The 18306-nt window shown below is 41.5% G+C and overlaps 2 protein-coding genes across 6 annotated transcripts in view; both read left to right on the top strand.

Moving 5' to 3' along the window:
* Positions 1-18306, top strand: part of TNC (tenascin C) — a 72642-nt gene that overhangs the window by 32541 nt on the left and 21795 nt on the right. For 2 of the 5 annotated variants that reach the window (XM_035341243.1, XM_035341244.1), the window contains exons 8-12: positions 418-603; positions 1309-1398; positions 2085-2348; positions 12289-12561; positions 14593-14865. In XM_035341243.1, coding sequence (XP_035197134.1) covers positions 418-603; positions 1309-1398; positions 2085-2348; positions 12289-12561; positions 14593-14865 — 1086 coding nt within the window. Of the gene's footprint in view, positions 1-417; positions 604-1308; positions 1399-2084; positions 2349-12288; positions 12562-14592; positions 14866-15972; positions 16246-18306 lie in introns of all 5 variants that reach the window. The other 3 variants (XM_035341245.1, XM_035341246.1, XM_035341242.1) reach the window with 2 other exon arrangements.
* LOC118175257 (tenascin-like) lies at positions 2355-10174 on the top strand. Its single transcript, XM_035341247.1, has 2 exons — positions 2355-5230; positions 9178-10174. The coding sequence occupies exons 1-2, from the start codon at positions 4882-4884 to the stop codon at positions 9702-9704; spliced, it is 876 nt and encodes a 291-aa protein (XP_035197138.1). The 5' UTR covers positions 2355-4881; the 3' UTR covers positions 9705-10174.

The following is an 18306-nucleotide window of genomic DNA, read 5'->3' as shown; positions in this document are numbered from 1 at the left end:
CATTCTAGAGTTGGTCTTTCATTTTTTTTTTTCTTAGCAGCTTTTTTTCATTTGGAAAGTTAAGGTATTTGTAAAGGAAAATATTATTTTCATCCAAATATGTTTTACCACAACTATGTATTTTGTAATAAAAATTAATTCCTGAGGTCGAAATGGTTTTCTTTTTTTTTGTTTCAGGAAATAAAAGGTGAATTTCTTCCACTGATTTTTTTTCCAAAGCTAGTGAACTCTACACTTAATGCTAAAAGACATCTAATTAATGTAGCTGAGAATAAAGTGGCATCATATAAGAGGAAATCTGTCAGCTTTATGGATCATGTTCAGTTTCTAAAAATGGCTGTCATAAGAGAGTGTTGTCATAGGAGAATTACTCATTTCATTTATTTATGTGTTTATTTATTTATGTATTTATTACAGACTTGGATGCTCCAAGAAACCTGAAGCGAGTTTCACAGACAGACAATAGCATTACTTTGGAGTGGAAGAACAGCCATGCAAATGTTGATAATTACCGAATTAAGTTTGCTCCCATTTCTGGTGGAGACCATGCTGAGATCACAGTGCCGAAGGGCAGCCAAGCAACAACCAGAGCTACACTCACAGGTAAGGGAATTGGGAGATTGTTATTAATGTCATGCTGCTGCCGTCACCCTGGAGCACAGGACCAAAAAACCCTTTTGGTCACTATACATAAGAGCTACAAGCAGAGGTTACACATTTTGAGTAGAAACAGTTAAATTAAAATCCATGTGATATGTATTTATGTACTTCAGATGGATAACTACCAAGAGCAGATGTGTAGCCATTTTGCTTCCTCATGTATCTCTGAACTCCATTAGTCACTCGCCTGGGTTCTAAGATGCTAACACCTCTTTGCAGAGATGGCTCGACATCTTTAAGTTCAAGAGGCTTTTGTATGTGCTAGGAATGGTATTTACTGCAGCTTTTCTGGGTTTGTGCAAGTTGCCACACTGGCCTACAATGGTAGATCCCCCCGTTTAATGGGGATGTTTTTCTCAGGGCAGCAGTACCTACACTGCAATTTCTTGAAAGTAGAAGTTATCTCTGACTCTGCATTTGCACAAAGTCCAGCATGTAATCTCAGCCATAGTCCATATCCTCTGGCAAGTCTGTGGAAAAGGATTTATTCACTTCAGGTCAGCTGGAGGGCAACCGAAACCTCAATTCTTTGCATACACAGGAAAGCATATATCTCATCTTGCATACATCCAGACTCTTTTATTTAAACAGATGCCAATAGGTAAATTCCATGGACATGGACTCATGCTTCTATTCTTCATCTCTTAGGTTTGAGGCCTGGAACTGAATATGGCATTGGAGTGACAGCAGTGAGACACGACAGGGAAAGTGCTCCTGCTACCATTAATGCTGGCACTGGTGAGTAGCTTGATCCTCTAGTACTCTGGAGGAAGCAGCAGATAGCTGGAGCCGCTCTGGTGCTTCTTTCATTTTTAAGTAATGCTGTAAGAAATATTTTAGAAAATTCTTGATTTCATTTTGGTACAAATGGGACATTTCCCCACAAATAAAAGAAAAAGTATTTTCCCAGAGATCTTGATCATTGACTTATTTTCCTGTCCCAGGATCTCTTAACACTCCGGGTTATTCACCATAGTAATAACTGATTGCTCTAATTATTCTCTAGCTGCAAGGGTTTCTGGCAGGAATCGTGGTTATAGCTAAAACATCATCTGGACAAAGAGTATAGCCTCAGGGGTTTCAATAGTCCTGACTATCCTTCAAATACAGGACTTTTCTTACAACACTCCCCCCTTTTTTTTTCCCTGGGTGAATGCTGTAAGGGGTTAAATTCTTTCTCTCCTTCATGCAGTGCTTGCTGAAGTGAATTTAAGTGGTGGATATTTAGATTTAGTGTGGTTTGTCTGTAAAACAGAACTTCATCTTCCTCCACCTAAAGCAGCGGGGCTTCAAAAGCTCAGATGGCAGATCTGACTCTGAGCTGTCACTAGGCACCCAGTACAGTTGCTGCTGTGTTGGCAGATGCCTGAAATACTGTCCCAGGGAGTACCAAGATGGCTTAACTTTGCTTTTTTAACCCATAGATCTTGATAACCCCAAGGACTTGGAAGTCAGTGACCGCACTGAAACCACCCTGTCACTTCGTTGGAGAAGACCAGTGGCCAAGTTTGATCGTTACCGCCTCACTTACGTCAGTCCTTCTGGAAAGAAGAACGAAGTGGAGATCCCTGTGGATAGCACCTCTTTCATCCTTCGAGGGTTAGAGGCAGGGACAGAGTACACCATCAGTCTGGTGGCAGAGAAGGGCAGACACAAAAGCAAACCCACAACTGTCAAGGGATCGACTGGTGAGTAACAGCTTTGATGAGTGCCATGAACCAGGTCATTGACTAGCCCAAGTAAAACTTCACCTGATTTTGTAAGCCATGTCTGGGGAATTCCATGAAAACATCCACTGCCTGCAGAGCAGACTTAGCTCTGTCTAGCATGACAGGTTCATTGAGGGATAGCTGTGTATTTGCCTTACTACTGTGTTTAGCTCCATATTCTCAATGATTTCTTGCTTTCCTTTTAAGAAGGCTCACAAAGAACACAGCTATTTGTCCTGGAGGAAATACAGACCTCGTCCTTTGTTTTAAATGAGGCTGTGCTTTTGTACATTATGTCTTATAACTTGTTTTGTTTTCTACAGCCAAAAACCAAGAGGAAGAGCAACCAGAATGTGTTTAACATTGCTTGTTCTTGCCTAATGAATTCTCTTCACAGCATGCCTCCACCCATCATGCTTCAGCAGGGTCAACAGGGCTCTGTTGTTGCCCTTTTTCACTTTTCTCATCCAAAAGCAGAAACATGCTATTGTCACAAATCTGGTCACAGTCACTGTTTTCATTGGATACCATGACTGTTTTACTTGTCTTCAAAGAAGGGGTCCATATCTGCCATCTCCATTTGCACAAACTCTATTTAACTAGAAACAATGTACCACTTCTTGAATAAGGTTTTATTCTTTTTGAAACTTTTTGACCCAAAGTTGGTTGCATACAGATCATATCTCAGTATAGAATGTGAGTCCTGAGTCTTTAAGTGCCTTCAGCCTAAATCTTGTGAGGCATAGCTTCAATTGCTATAAGGCAGCAGAGGCGGTGAAATCAGAATCAGTTGGGCTAGAATTATTCCCCTTAGCAGATAGGCTTTTAGCCTTTTCCCCACAAAAGACCACCTATGAGGTAACCATGTGCCAGAAGTTGTGGATTTTACAAACTAATAGCTGTATACAACTAACCTGAAAAAAAAAAAAAAAAAGAAAAGAAACACAACAACAACAAAAAAAAACAACAGTGTCATATTCCCTAGCAGTGTTCATGCCAGCAGCACCTATGAATCTATAGTCAGTAATCCAGTACAGGAGAGAGTTGTAAGGTATGGTGTAAACTACAGAAAGACTTCAGTCCTGATTTACATATTTGATGACTGGCTTGTGTCCCATGTAGGGAAGAATTAGGAAGCCTTGAAGCACATCCATGCAAAGGAAAGCTGAAGGTTTATGTAGCATGAGTGAGCGGACTTCAATTTTTCCATAGTTATCTGTTTCCCCATCAGTCTGAAGACTGAACAGTCTCAAAAGAAATAAGTGTAGAGGGTGAAAAGGCAGAAACATGCTGTGGAATTTCACAGTTTGGTCTTTCTAGCACCAGCTTCCAAAGTCCCAAAAGATGGCTTCTTTTTTCTTTGGATTATTATTTTTCTTGTAACAAGTTTGTCTGACCAGCATATTTGTTTTAAGTCTTTACTCAGAGCAGCCAGTAAACAAAGAGTTCTCTGCAGTGGGCTCCGTAGAAGCAACAGCAATAGTTGACATAACCTGTCTCTGTGACCTTCCTCCTGTATAGGAATGGGCAAACCCAAACACATGAGCATGGGGAGGCAGAGGTGCTCTGTAAGCCTGGGGGTTATAAGACAAGAGATCACTTCTTCAGTTTACTTTTTCCTCCACCCTCTAGCCAGGCCTCCTCTTCTATGTTCCCAGTACTTGGGGGGGTCCTCTAGTCCTCAGACTAAGCAAAACAAACTTGTTATTTTGCCCTCTCTTGCAGAGCTATGGGGAACCTCAGGTCCATTGCACTGCAGAGGAGGGTGCTTTGAAGAAACCATGCAGAGAGAGCAATGATTGATGTGGAAAGTGCCAGTAGCACAGCTAAGCCTGGACTAGGTCGTCTTGGTGGGTGGAGGAGACAGTCCTGCTGTTCAGAGGGGCATGTGCTGTCCTCACTGAGCACGGGAGTCAGGGACTATGGGAGGCTTGAGAACATTTTTTTTCAGTTCCCTTTGCTTCTCCAGATCTCCAGTTTTTCATCTTATAGTTTTCCCCAGCCTCTTGCTATTTGGTTAGGCTTCTCTGTGTGCAGGTATCCAGAAGCTTCAGTGCTTTTGTTTCCCACAGATTATTTTTGTTTCTTTGCACAGTGAATCATCTGTCACTGAGAGTAGGGTTTGCTTCAGCCCCAGAACTGAATATGTTCTGTTTGTGTTTTCTCTCCTCTCTTACATTCTCCTGGTAATTTTTCCATGTATATCAGTTTGGCACCAACAGGTGGTCATAACCTTGAGAGCTCACAAACCTCTAGCAAACCACGTCATGAAATCTTTCATACCGTAGGATGGCAGCCTTATGTTGCTTCTGTTTCTTCATATGGATGAAGTGCAGCTCAGTTCAAAGCTTTTTTATACTGATGTCCATGATTCTGCATTCAAGGGATGCTAAAAATTATAAAGTGACCAGTTAGCAAAAAGTTATTTTATTCTACTGAAAAGGAAAGACTGAATATTTCACACTGTCATTTGCTTGTTTGTTTCTTTGTAGCTTCACATAGTCTAACCCTAATGCAGGCAATGACTCCTGACCCAGAGGAGCTTTCTGGCTCTGGGAGCTTTGTTTCTCCAGAGATCTCAGGAACGGAGAACGATGCACTGAGGGACCTTGTGGTCTCAGGGGTTACAGACCACAGCCTTAGTGTCTCGTGGTATGCGAACACAGGCGCCTACACTAGTTTTGTGGTGGAGTACAAGGAAGTGTCATTGGCAGCCGGGTCCCCTGCAGAAACCTTCCTTCCCAGAGATTCCCTAGGTGCTGTGATTGAAGGCCTCCAAGCTAACACTTCCTATAAAATCAAAGTGTATGGATTGGCTGGAGAACAGCGCTCCCCTCCTCTGGAAGCTGTGGCTACAACAGGTACCTCCTTTCTGTTACTAACTAAGGTACCACAAAGCAGGGGCTCTCTTACTTGTTAAAGGTCCTTCCCAGCATTGCGCTCAGGTTTTGGTTTAGAACAACTTCAGAAGTCACAGAAAACAAGCCATTTTACCAGTTGGAGGGACCTTCCTGGCAGCATGTCTGGAGAATGTTGCACGAGATTGACAACTAATCTGCAGAGTGAGCACGTAACCCAGCTCTGAGAAAGCTGAGCAGTCAGACTGCAGCTTTGTTCCTTCTTGTTCTGGTTCTGGAGCCCTGCCTGCACAGCACAATGTGGGTCCTGGAGGAGGAGGGATGGCAATACATCAGGCATGAGAAGGCTGTGGAAATAAATGAGTGAACATAAGAGAAACCAAGTGCCAACCTCACATTCTTCTGCTGAAGGACCCAGATTGTGCAGCAACTGCTGATGAATCATGGATAAGATACTGTCTTGCCTCTGGAAATGAGCTGCACATAGGAGCATGGCTTGTAGAAGCAAGTTTTCCATTCTGTTGAATGTTTTTAAGAAAATTTATACTGCTTACCAAAGACCCTTGTCTGTGTTGTGTGTCAGTTGCTCTTCCTCTCCTGGATTCTACTAGTCTCAGATTGCACCACCCTTCTTTACACAAACTCAAAGGAACATTAGGAGAAGTGATTAGGTGAGCCAGTTTGATGGGAAAATGCAGCGCTGACTGCTGGGAAAATGGATTTACCAGTAAAGGTTGTCCATTTCTTCAGCTGATTCCTCTGCTGAGAGTACCTGGGGTCTCAGACTTCAATATGAGGATTTTAGCTGTAGTTTCTGTATTATTTCTGGCCTGTGATATTGCAGTGCTTTCTCTGTGGAATTCAGGGGTGCAAAGGCACTGTAAGACCACTTAATCAGCTGGTTGAGAGAGAGGAAAGCCATTTAGCAAAAGGGTTCTTAAAAGAATGCAAATATCTTGGTAGGCCGTGGTTCTGCAACCCTCTTTCAGGGAACTGCAGCCGTATCCTACAGTGAGGTTTATCTGATGAGAACTTCTGTAGTGAAACTGGCTGGTAGCCCTTCTTGGAAAATAATGTAAAATCCAAGAAACTGAAGCAAGAAATAATACAGAATACTCTTTGCTCCATCCTGAGTAACCGGGGAAATGTCCTGGCAGGACATTAACATTCTTCTTAGTAAAAACTCCAGTGAAGCATTACAATGGAATTCCTCAAAAGGCCAGCAGCAGCAGTGTGGACATATTTAGGCCATATTCAGCCTGAAGATTTTACTGAGAGAATGATATTAAGAAATATTCCAGTCTGAGAAAGAGTGTGTTTATTGTCCATCCAGTTCCCTTCCTCTTTACTTTCAGCTCTTTGGCATTTGCTATTTATTCATCTCGCCACCATGCATCAGCCTGTCTGGCTGTCATCCGCCCACCTAGAGCTCCTAGAGCTCTATTTTCTTCCCATCTATTCCCCTGCTTGCTTAGTCAAGTGTTTGATCTCCATTGGTAGTGATATCCTACAGTTTGTTTTCCAAATTTTCTGTTATCCACTCTGTAGCTAATATTCTGTATGCTAAACGTTGAATGCTGATACTATCTATGATGTCCAAGTGTTTTCCGCATGTTCATGTCACTTGTATCTTTCTATCTATTGCATGTTTGTACACAAAGCCACATATTCGTCTATTTCACAATGTACTAATAGGTGTGTGCCTGTGCGTTTATATGTGCGTGTAGACAGTAGACCACTCTTTCTCGACCACAAATTCATTTGTGGAGTCAGTCATTAAACACAAGGTAGTACTCAGAATTAGGTTTGAAAAAAAGTTTCAGAGATAATGTAACTACATACAACTGTATGTGCTTTGTAGGACAATCTGTACATGGTAACCACCCATGTAGACGTCCCAATAAAATTAACCCACTTGTGACAGCAAAATGCTGAATTAAAATGCCAGTTACAGGAGTTGGTCCCTCCTTTTTTGGATAATGCAGTTAAACTGTTGCTGTCTTCCCCATTTGTGTGTTTATACTATAATTGGTGGGAATCTGGGATAAGTATCAATAGGAATGCTCAAGGAAAATGAGGGGAAACGAGAAGCCAATCTGGACTAATATTTCTTGGGGTTTCTCAAGGATTCTTAGTATGCCAGCTTAAGGACAGCCTCATGTTTTCTTCTTCCTTTCTGTTTTTGGACACTTTGTCCTAGTTTTCCAACTCAAGGTGCGTGGCAGTTCCCCAGTGGGACCTCCCATGGCATGGAGCTTACCTGTATAATGCACTGCTCTCTTCCTCTGTGCTGGTCTGTTCACTCCCTCTATTGATGCATGTCTCCTGCAGAAATACTCCACAGTAAAGCCCAGTTGCCACTATGCATGCTGAGTATTTTAAGCCTCTTTAACACTGAACAAGTACCAGTGCACTTGCTTGATGCCATAGGTTTTTGCCTGTTCCCAGAATTGTGATTGTGTAAAAGCAGCTGAGAGTCAGGGAAGGCTGCTGGTTCAGTGCTGCATGTCTTCCTGCTTAGTTCCCTGGGGGTGTTACAGGAGCTCAGTCACCCTTGTGTGGTCAGGGAATAGCTCTGACAGCACATTTTGCAAGAAAGAATAAACTACGCTAGCAGTTACCATTGCACATATGCTGGTGTGATGAAAACTTTGCTGTTTCAGGTTGCACAATGTGTATGGCCTGGTTCAGATCACATGCTGGTGTAATTTAGGAGGACCCTTACCTAAGTCAACTGTCACTGATATGGTATATGTAATGTATATGTAAATATAAGTCACTGCCTCACAGGCTTTGCTCTTTTCTGGAGGTGAGCAGAAAGCAATGTTTCTACATCTATACTTCTTCTGAGAGTATGTTTTCAAGATAAAATTTCTGCATTTATTTGAAAACAGTTTAAGTTGATCTTTCTCATCTGAAAACTTTTTTTTTTTTTTTTTTTTTTTTTCTGATACATGTATGAATTTGGAGACAGATACTGAATCCTGAGTACGTATTTGTGCTGATCTGACTGGTGGTGGTAGATGACTCACTCTCTCTTAATTGAATGCCATGGAGCATGAAAGCAAGGCAGTCATCGAGGTGTGAAATGATGTGGTTTTCCACTAATGAGGAGATAATTCTGCATGGCTAATTGAAGTGTCAGAAAAATCACCTGCCTGTTGCCTTGCAGCAGTGATCAGAAACCATTTGTTGCAATTTCCACAGCTCTCAGATTTTCAGAATCTGACTGTGCTACAAGATACTTTCACAGATCTTCAGCATGTTGAAGGCCAAGTCTTTTTCCCTTCCATCCCTCTGGATCTCTTTCAAGAAAGATCCCACAAGTTCATTCTGTCTTGGTTTTTAGTTAAGGGTCCCTTCCCCTTACTTAAATTTCTGCATGTATCAGAGTGGATAACTCCTCCAAGCATGTTTTTATTTGGGTAGGAAGAGATTTAGCATGTTTCTTTGTATCTCATTTCTTGGTTTGGATTTGCATTTTGTTGTGATGTTTGGCATGCATTCCACGTCTGGTTTGTATCAGTAGCAACAATGTGCTGTAGCAAAGATAAAATGCATGTTTGAGAGACTGAGGGTTCAAATCTTCACCGATGTAAATCAGTGAAGCTCTTTGGAGCTGAATTGTCCTGATTCACATCAAGTGAGAATGTACCTATCCATTTCTGCACTGAAAGCATGTCAGCTGATCTCTGTGGTTAAGGGTTATTGTTGCTCTGGATCTGCTGGTTAGTGTGGTTCTGTGCGAGAACCAGGTTGTGCTTGGTGATGCTACCTTTGCTTGTGGCTTGGATTCAGTCTCCAAAATAGAAGTACCTACCTTTTTTCCCCTGTTCTTAGAGCTCTTTAATGAAAACACAGAAACTGTTTTGTAGCAGGTGTTAGCTGTCATTTGGTATATTGGGGGGTTATTTTCAGGAAATTTTAACTTGTAATTTACCTTTGTTTAGCACATCTAGTCACAACACCTGGAGAATCAAACAGTGAAACATCATTTAATCCTACCAGTCCTGCACCTACAGAGCTAAGTTATTTAACAAACCCGAGTCCTGGTTCTCATGCTCTGCCTGTGGTGCCCACTGACCTTCCCATCTCAGAAGTCACTGATGCTCTTCGTGACCTAAATATAACGCACAGGACTTCCAGTGGTTTCACCCTGTCTTGGGCAGCACAGGATAAGGTGTTTGATCAGTTCCTTATCACTCTGAAAGACCTGTCCAGTTCAAACAGAACACAGGAAATCTTTTTGCTGGGAAACCAACGAGAAACAGAAATTACCAATCTCACAGCTGGCACACAATACCAGATTAACCTCCAAGGAAGCACTCAAGGTCAGCTCTCTTGGTCCCTGGAAGCTCTAGCTGCTACAGGTATTTTCTATGGATTCATTAGCCATGTGTTCCTTTTCTGCTTTGAAATACAGAACTTCATTTTCGTACTGCTGTTCCACTGCAGAAATGCTAGGCTTTGTGAGTGATACCTTTCTTCTTAATTTTTTTTACTTCTTTTTGCACGGGATAAAACTCTTATTGCTATGGAATGAGAATCTTGAGTTATGTAGCATGGACAAAGCCCCATACAGCTTTTAAAGTGATGTAGCATCAATTCTTTCTTTTCAAATTGCATGCAAAGAGAAGCATTGATGCATCTGCTATTTACAAAGGACATGAAAATAGCAAGATATTACAGGGATTGTGGTCCAAAGCACACAAGAAAAATCACAAGGAGGTTGCAGCTTGCAGCATTGGCATGGAAGTGGTGATGTTAGAGGAAAAAAAGATTGTAACACATTGGGAGTATACCTTTCTGAAAACTTCTACCTCTTATCCCTCTTAAATGAATTTCATGAGGAAACAGGCTTGTAAGCCACAGAGCTCAGTTCAATAATGATGCAAGTAACAATGTCAAAGTTAATTCCTGAAGAACATAGCCAGAGACTAATGACTATAGCAGACCATCAGCCAAGAATTAAATTTGTGATGTGTGATAAGATATTAACATAGAAATGCAAAGATCATTGTGCACCTAGTACATGGTTAGAGCAGTCTTATCTCTCAATGGTTTGTTCTCTCTTTTTTTTTTTTTTTTTTTTAAGTTAAGAAACATCATCCCTTGATATCATTTGCCATGACTTTATCATTGTTTTGTCATATATGTTGAATGCTTTGTGGATGAGGCTTTCAGAGATCTCCAGCTGTCCAACCCGGTGCATGATTTTATATGAGAATCTCTCGGTCCCTAGAGAGCATGATGGGGTTGAGTGCGCTTCTGTTTCAGGCATGCATGAGAAATAAATGGGAGAAAAAGGGACTCTGCATCCTGGAGGTGAATGAAACTGAGTACTCTTCAGAGAAATTTGAGTTGCTTCTAAGCTGTGATGGTTACTGCATTACTTATTATAATCATGCTTTTATGTGAAATATTTTGCCTTGCTTTAACTTTTGGTTTAGTTTCATTTTCATTTTAAGCAATGTGTTGGTTTTATTTATTTCTGTTGCCACCAAAAGACCATTATTTCTGATTCAAACTGTTCCTTTTCTGTTCTGCTTTCTTTTTCAGCTAAATGGTGCTATCTTGACATGATTTATATTTTGCCTCTGAGTATTTCATTCCTGTTACTGATGAAGCTAAACAGCTCTAGGATTCATGCATTTTTTGTTGAACATGGTGTTATTTCATAAACAATCTCTTCCTTTCTAACAGGATAGGAAAAGCTTGTCAAGACTTTGATGTTCCTGGGTATATTTGCTATACATTAGTGAATCTCACTGATGGTAATTGACTGTTATCCATGAGTGCTCAACCTCTGAAAATGCAGCCCCACCTACCTATATAAGGCTATGCAGCAGTCACACAAGAGATCTTCTGTTTTTTACAGGAAGAAAATTTATATGAATAATGTTGCTAAGCCTAATTCTCATTTATTTCTGGGCTTTACTGACTCAAAATATACATAAAGTCTGAAGTTGAAGTTTAGAACTGAAAAAATCAGATCCATTTCGCTCTATGCATCATCTCTCTTATAAATGCTCAGGCATGCAGATTGGGAGTATTTGGCTAGACTCTGTTCTTATTGTAATGCTGATGTGCTAACAAGGCAAGGAAGTGAGAAAAGTGCTAGAAACTTATCCCAGCCCACAGGCCAGTGATAGATCATGTAGCAGGATTTTCCATGTAGAAAAAATAAGGTATTACTGTGTCATTTTCCCATGTGACTGCTAACTTTAAGGAATCAGTAGTAGCTTCTCATTACTGGAGGATTTTCTATTTCTGCTGAGGAAACAACCTAAACTTTCAGATGAAACAGCATCAGAGTTAGCTTTGGTGGTTCCTGAATTCCTAGGCCACCCTTGTGATGGCATACAAGAATGTTGACTTCTGTGAATGCAGATTTCAATTTTAGATTAATATCAGTAACTCTGAAAATGCAAACTTCTCTGCCTCCAGAAAGGTTTTTGGGGCAGAATAATGTAATGTAATGAAGATAACTCCATTAAACTGAAGACATGTAGACTTGAAGGAAATGTTTCCTTCTTTGTTGTTTTCAATTAGAAATAGCTTGGAAGAATAAATATCATCCTTCAATTAAAAGCATAAACATCAGAATCCCAAGTAGTAGATGCTCAGCATCCTTCCAGCCTTACGATAGTCTTACTGCCGTATTCACAATCACTTTGTAATGACAAACACCAAGTTGATAATAGCTGTAGTAAAGTGGTTATAGTAATACTTACTTGTCTCATAGAGAGTTGTAATTAATATTGGCAAAACACTTGCAACTGTAAGACAGTCTTTAAGCCACTTCCTGTAAGCAGTCTTTTAGCATTAATGTGAATATTATATATTATTTATGGTTCTTTTCTTTCTGTTCTGTCTTGCCAAGTCTCTGAAGAGACATTATGAGTTATCCGGGGCAGCTGAAAATGTCAATGTGTGTGGGGGTGCATCTCCATGTCACTTGCTTACAAATGAAGTTCATTAGCTCTGAAAGTCATTAAGTAATACCTCACCACCACCATTCTGTAATCTGAGTAACTGACTGACTCTCTGTCCTTATTCAGAGGAAGAACCTGAGCTTGGAAAATTATCAGTATCAGAGACTGGCTGGGATGGTTTCCAGCTCACCTGGACAGCAGCCGACGGGGCCTATGAGAACTTTGTCATTCAGGTGCAGGAGGCTGACAACCCAGAAGAAACCCGGAATATCACGGTCCCAGGCAGACTGCACTTTATGAATGTTACAGGCCTCAAGGCCAACACACCTTATAATATCACACTTTATGGTGTGATTAACGGCTACAGAACCAAACCGCTTTCTGTTGAAACTGCGACAGGTATCTTTTCGTCCAGTCTCATGGCTCCCTTCCTTTGCAGACAGGGACATGAGCCAGAGCAATTGCAACTGCTCGACAAAGCTTGCTCACTCGGTCTGCTTTGCATGGGGCGCGCTGAACTCATTAAGGCTTGGCTGAACATCTCTGGCATGGAAATGTCTCATGATCAGACTTTCCAATATGAGTCTCAGCGCCCCCATGGAGCCATTCGCTTTCAGGAATGCTCTTTTTACCCCCCTCAGAATGGCTTGTGTTGTTCTCTTTATTTGCTTCTCTGCTGGTTGACACTAACTGCAAAACCCAACTGGCTGTTGTACATGCTCAGGAAAGCCCAAGTTGCCTTGTAAAAATTACAAAATCTGCTCTTTGTAGCCCAGATAATCAAAGCCCAAGAGCATGTTTGCGTTTTACCCTTCAGAAGCTATTTCCGAAATTCTGTGCCAGCTACCTAATAAACCCAACAGCAAGTGTAAAGTGTGTGTGTCTGACTCAAGGACAGACACCTTCTGTATGTTCTCATATAGGAAAGAACACAAGTGAGCTTCTTCCATGCATAGTATCATATACTGAGCCACATAAGGTTGTTAAACAGTTGGACTGTTCTGAAAAAATTACAATGCAAGACCAAATTCAACCAAAGTATTCTGGATAAAACTGACCTGAAAAAAAGTGGGGTGAGCCCCGCATTATCAAAAGCTTGCATAAAACTAATCAGGAGCCACAGAAATAATTTTCTGGCTGATCTTGTGAAACACTGCATTTTGGATAAAGGATTGTTTATCACGAGTTTCTTCTGTGAGAAGCAAATATAAACATATGTCTGCCCTGCATGGCTCACTGACTCGTCCAAGTGTTACCATCATTATAACAAACAGGGTATGAATTAATTGGCAATAGAGGGGCACCAGTGGTGGAACTATTTCTTGTAGACAATATCTGCTGCCTCTGGGCTTCCTTACAGACCTTTGCAACCTCCCAACCTCCCGAAATTGTGGGACAGCCAAAAGTTTGCTGCTCGTATTTACTTTTCCCAAGCATATATTACTCAGCACAGAAGGAGATAAAAGTACGTGTAAGAACTAAACAAAACAAAAACATTATACACAGTAAAGCTTGCTTGTTTCAATAGTGCTTTAAGCAGCTTGGCTTAAGTAGAAATGTGTGTGGCACAAGGCACTTGCCTTGGGCTGTGTCCTGCTGCAGTCTGGAAGTCCTTTGCTTTGAGAGCCTTGAGTATGAGCTGGTAGCAGATTGCCCATTGAAAATAGACAAATGTGGCTAGACAAGGGAAGCTGTAGAAGCACAAACAAGAAAACAGACATCATGGGTGTCCTGCCTAAATATGCAATGTTCTCTCCTTTTATTAACTTAATGAAAACACCAGAAGATGCCCTGCTGAGGTTTTCCCTTCCCTTTCTGGGTCATACTCAGCATCCGGCTTTTCAAAATTTTCCTTTCTGGGGAACTGCAATTGTCAGAATTTTCTGAGCCTTCCTGTAGCATGTCAGGGATGCCTACGGAGAGGAAGAAACCCCAAGGCAGCTATCACTGCTTTGCATTTTGGCTCCAGCTCCCAAATTACATGCCAGCTTTCATAGGCATCAGCAGAAAGGGAAAGTAGAAGAACTAAAACAAAACACAATCTTTTCCTCTGGATACAGTAATGGCTCTAGTTTTAGCTTCTCCTAAAACTGGAAGCTGTCTTGTCCAAATGCCCAGGGGCTTTTGGAAATGTTCTTTTGCAACTGCTTTCATGCTCAGACCTCAAAGACACATGGCTGCAAAGGGAAATAGCCATAGCTTTAAACCTTCCTTTTTTTTATTATTATTATTTATTTTTTAGCATTTTGAGATGCTTTCATTTGATTTCATCCCCTTAAAACCTGTTTGCCTGTAGCAAGCTTCTATTTAAACCCTTTTCTCCAAGGGCAGCATGGAGTGCTGTCAGCATGTGCATAGCGAAGCACAGCATTTCTAGCAGGAGAAGGCACGGGGCTGTTCCCTTCTGACCAGTGTTGTTTCCCTCCTCAGGAGTGCACCCAGAAGTTGGTGAGCTAACCGTTTCCGACATTACTCCTGAAAGCTTCAACCTTTCTTGGACAACCACCAATGGGGACTTCGACGTCTTTACTATTGAAATTATTGATTCTAACAGGTTGCTGGAGCCCATGGAGTTCAACATCTCAGGCAATTCAAGAACAGCTCATATCTCAGGGCTTTCCCCCAGCACTGATTTTATTGTCTACCTCTATGGGATCTCTAATGGTTTCCGTACACAGGCAATAAGCTCTGCAGCTACAACAGGTACATAAATCCTACCTCAATGCTAATTCTGCTTTCTTCTAACTCTTTGTTGCAGGTTGTGCCCATTTCCTTGCCCTCAGCTACCCTACCAATCTACCCACTGCCAAATTGTCTACCTCAGTCTTTGACACCTTCTAAGGACGACCTGCCGCAGACATTTTGAACTGTAAATGTTATTCCACTATCCCATCCAGCAAAAGCAGTCAATCACAGTATGGTGTGATTTCATTCACATAATAATATGTTTGCTCTTGTTCAAACATTAGGGTAGGGACAAGTTCTGATGGTGATGAGAATCAAAACAAATTTCCCAGGAAGCAAGTGGGAGGTGATTCATTATGTTATTTTTGCAATATGCATTTGTCAGACAGAATAGAGGACACACTCCTTCTCTCAGATAAACCAATTTCTAGATACAGTTTTTATCCTGATTCTCTAAATTGGTTTAAGGCACATTTCAGTCTGTGTCAGCAGACTCCTACAAGGCTGATACATTTATTAATTCAGTTTATGTTGGATGAGAGATTGAAAGAGAGCATTTACTTGATGTTGGTAAATTAAATAGGTTGGCATTTAGCTGTTGGCACATTGCACATCCTGAGGTTTTACAGCTGACAGTTTTTCCAGAAAACACTCTCAAAGAAAGGGAAGTTAAGTGTCGAATGTGCTGTAGCCAATTACAGTGTTAAAGTGGAAGAAGAGGACTAGGTTACAGAAGCAGAAGGTGTATTCTCATAGCAGGCAGATAATAGCTCATGTTTTGATCATTTAATATTACTAAATATTTTTTTCTGATGACATGTGATCTTAGGAAAAGTCACAGCAATTTGTCATAGCAATAGATTAAGGTAGTCGGTGATGTTGAGCTTGATATCAAACACCAGTGATCAAGATAACTGCATTTTCTAGCATCAGCAGATATCCTCACTGAGTCATAGGTAGTGTGGGCAGGGTGACCGCAGGGGCTGTGGAAAACATAAAGGAATATAAGGTTAGTAGGTCTTTGTGACCTGTGGGTGAATTCAAACTTTTATTTTGTTTTGTTTTGTTTTGTTGCTTTGGGTTTTAATAATTGCAATGCATTTCCATTTGTTTTTCTTCCCATAGTAGAGGAACCTCTCCTTAGCAAACTCACTGTATCAAATACTACCTCAGACACCATGTTGCTCACGTGGGAGGCGCAGGACAATGCCTTTGACCATTTTATTCTAGAAGTCAGAAACTCTGACTTCCCTTTGGACTCCCTGGTGCAAACAGTGCCAGGGGCCTCACGGCACTATGTAGTCACCAGCCTCAAAGCTGCCACTAATTACACTATCCAACTCCATGGTGTAATTGATGGGCAAGGTGGTCAGACCTTGACAGCACTGGCAACCACAGGTATTTTGTTGTTTCATCTTCTAGGTTTGCTTTTTTCTCTTCTTTCTTTTTCTGTCCACCGAACTGCTCTAAAACGTGGCTCCAACTCATCATCATTCCATTGGTAAATTATAGGAAGATCACCGTGAGGGGAGGCTGAAGTAAAATGAGCTTGTAAGCACTTGGAAAAAGAGGTATCTGAGACAATGGAAAAGGCTGAAAAAGTGCCCCCAGCATTAAGAGAGCCAGTAGTAAACCATGATTGGTTTCATTATATATACACTTATCTGCAAGTACTGTGTATATATAACTGACATGCTCCAGATGGCTGATGTTATTCACAGAATATCTTTGCACTTGATCTGAATAATGTTTCCATTTGTCCCATCCTCACTTGCTTTGTTATGGGTGGGAGGCCTTCATATCCTTGTCAGACCAGAGAGGCACCTGCATGTCGTTTTGGTTCTTTCTTCTTAAAACCAAATGTCTCCCAAGACATTTGCATCTCTTACGTGAGTTTCATACAGCATGCTAAATGACCAGCCAAGATTGCATGGAGTGGTCTGGTCACCTTGTGCTGGTTCTGGTGTTCCTCCTCTACTGGGCATTTTTACATGTTCCCAGCAGAGAGCTGGGCTCAAACAAGAAGCACACCCTTTCTTGATGGTCAGCCCACCACTCTGTCACTTGCCTTGCTATCTTTGAGTCTTTAAAACCTGTCTGGTTCCACTGGATGTCAGAGCTTTTCCTTTGGTGATGGTGATTCCAGGATGGCAGGAGCTCTCTAAGACTCACCGGAAAAGAAAATTTCCACTTGTTTTGCATGTAATATTCTTTGGAGTTTGGTTGTCGTGATGTGAGCCTGCCTGACTGGATGCAAATGGCATGTGAAGGAATGTGGCCATTTCGGAATCGGACTGGAAAGGATTGGTTTGTCAGCTCTGAGCTGCATGCAGGGCTGATGGCTCCGTGCTCGGTTTCACTGGGTTCTCCTCCCAAGCCTGTTTGCATTGTGGATATTTTCTCATCTCCTCCCCTGTCTTCAGAAGTATTGTGCTTACATGGTGAATTTGTCACTGCTGGCCATGGGGGCGTTGATGGCCACTGGCTGGCAGCATGACAGCAGCATGTGTCCTTAATCGGGGCCACTTGGATTCACCTCTTCCAAGATTTTTCCAGAGAAGGAGGTGAACTGTTATCTAAAAGTCTTGCCACTGGGGACAGCAGGTAAAAATTGGAACATCTTGCAGAAGTTCACGTTTTAGCTAAAAAAAGGAATTCATTCTTACACTGTTCTTGTGGTCAGTGTGATACGTCCTTCTTGTTTTTCTCTCAACGTCTATCACTTACCCAGTTATTCTCCTGTATCTCACAGGCTGCATTTCCCAAGGTGTTCTTGGTTTATACTCAATTGGCAAGAGAAAAAAATAGAAACTCAGCCCTGAGAGCAGATACAGGATTCTTTGACCACCTGACTGCAGGGTCATGTTTGTGGTCTTTCTGTGCTCTCATGAATCCTTGATTTTATGCTAAATGGAACAGCTTAAAACAGGAATGGTGGGGAGCTCTCCCCCTTCTATAGCCTAAAAGCCAAGATTCTCCCCTAGCAGGGGAGAGATGTGGCTTTAAATTTCCTTTTGCAGAAAAGGAAAGTCTTTGCTTTCTCAAGAAAAGCCCTTACCATTGAATGGCTGGAAAGAGGGAGAGCTACAGCAGTGTTTTCTTGGTTTTGTGTTTTTTGTTTGTTTATTTGTTCTTTTTGTCCAGTCCATTAGATATTCCCTGATTATGCCTAATCACGGGATGAGGAACACCTTAGCTCTGGAATCCAGGGAGGTTTTGGCCTGAGATTAGTGCTGAGATGATCACTACCAGGACTAAAACCCTTATGAACTTCAGGGTTCTGTACCTACATTGGCAGGCAACAGGAACACTAAGAAGAAGCTGAAATGGGATTTCAAGGATGTCTGGTTTGGACTCACCTAACTCCTGCCTGAATCCTATTTCATCTGTTTTGGAATTGCTTTGGGTCTGGGTATCTCCATTACAATTCTAGTGCTGAGTTACTGCAGTTCCCATGGC

The sequence above is a fragment of the Oxyura jamaicensis genome, chromosome 17 (genome assembly GCF_011077185.1).
Source record: "Oxyura jamaicensis isolate SHBP4307 breed ruddy duck chromosome 17, BPBGC_Ojam_1.0, whole genome shotgun sequence".
Lineage (NCBI taxonomy): Eukaryota > Metazoa > Chordata > Aves > Anseriformes > Anatidae > Oxyura > Oxyura jamaicensis.
Note: the sequence above shows the minus strand (reverse complement) of the source record. Positions and strands in the feature narration are given on the sequence as shown.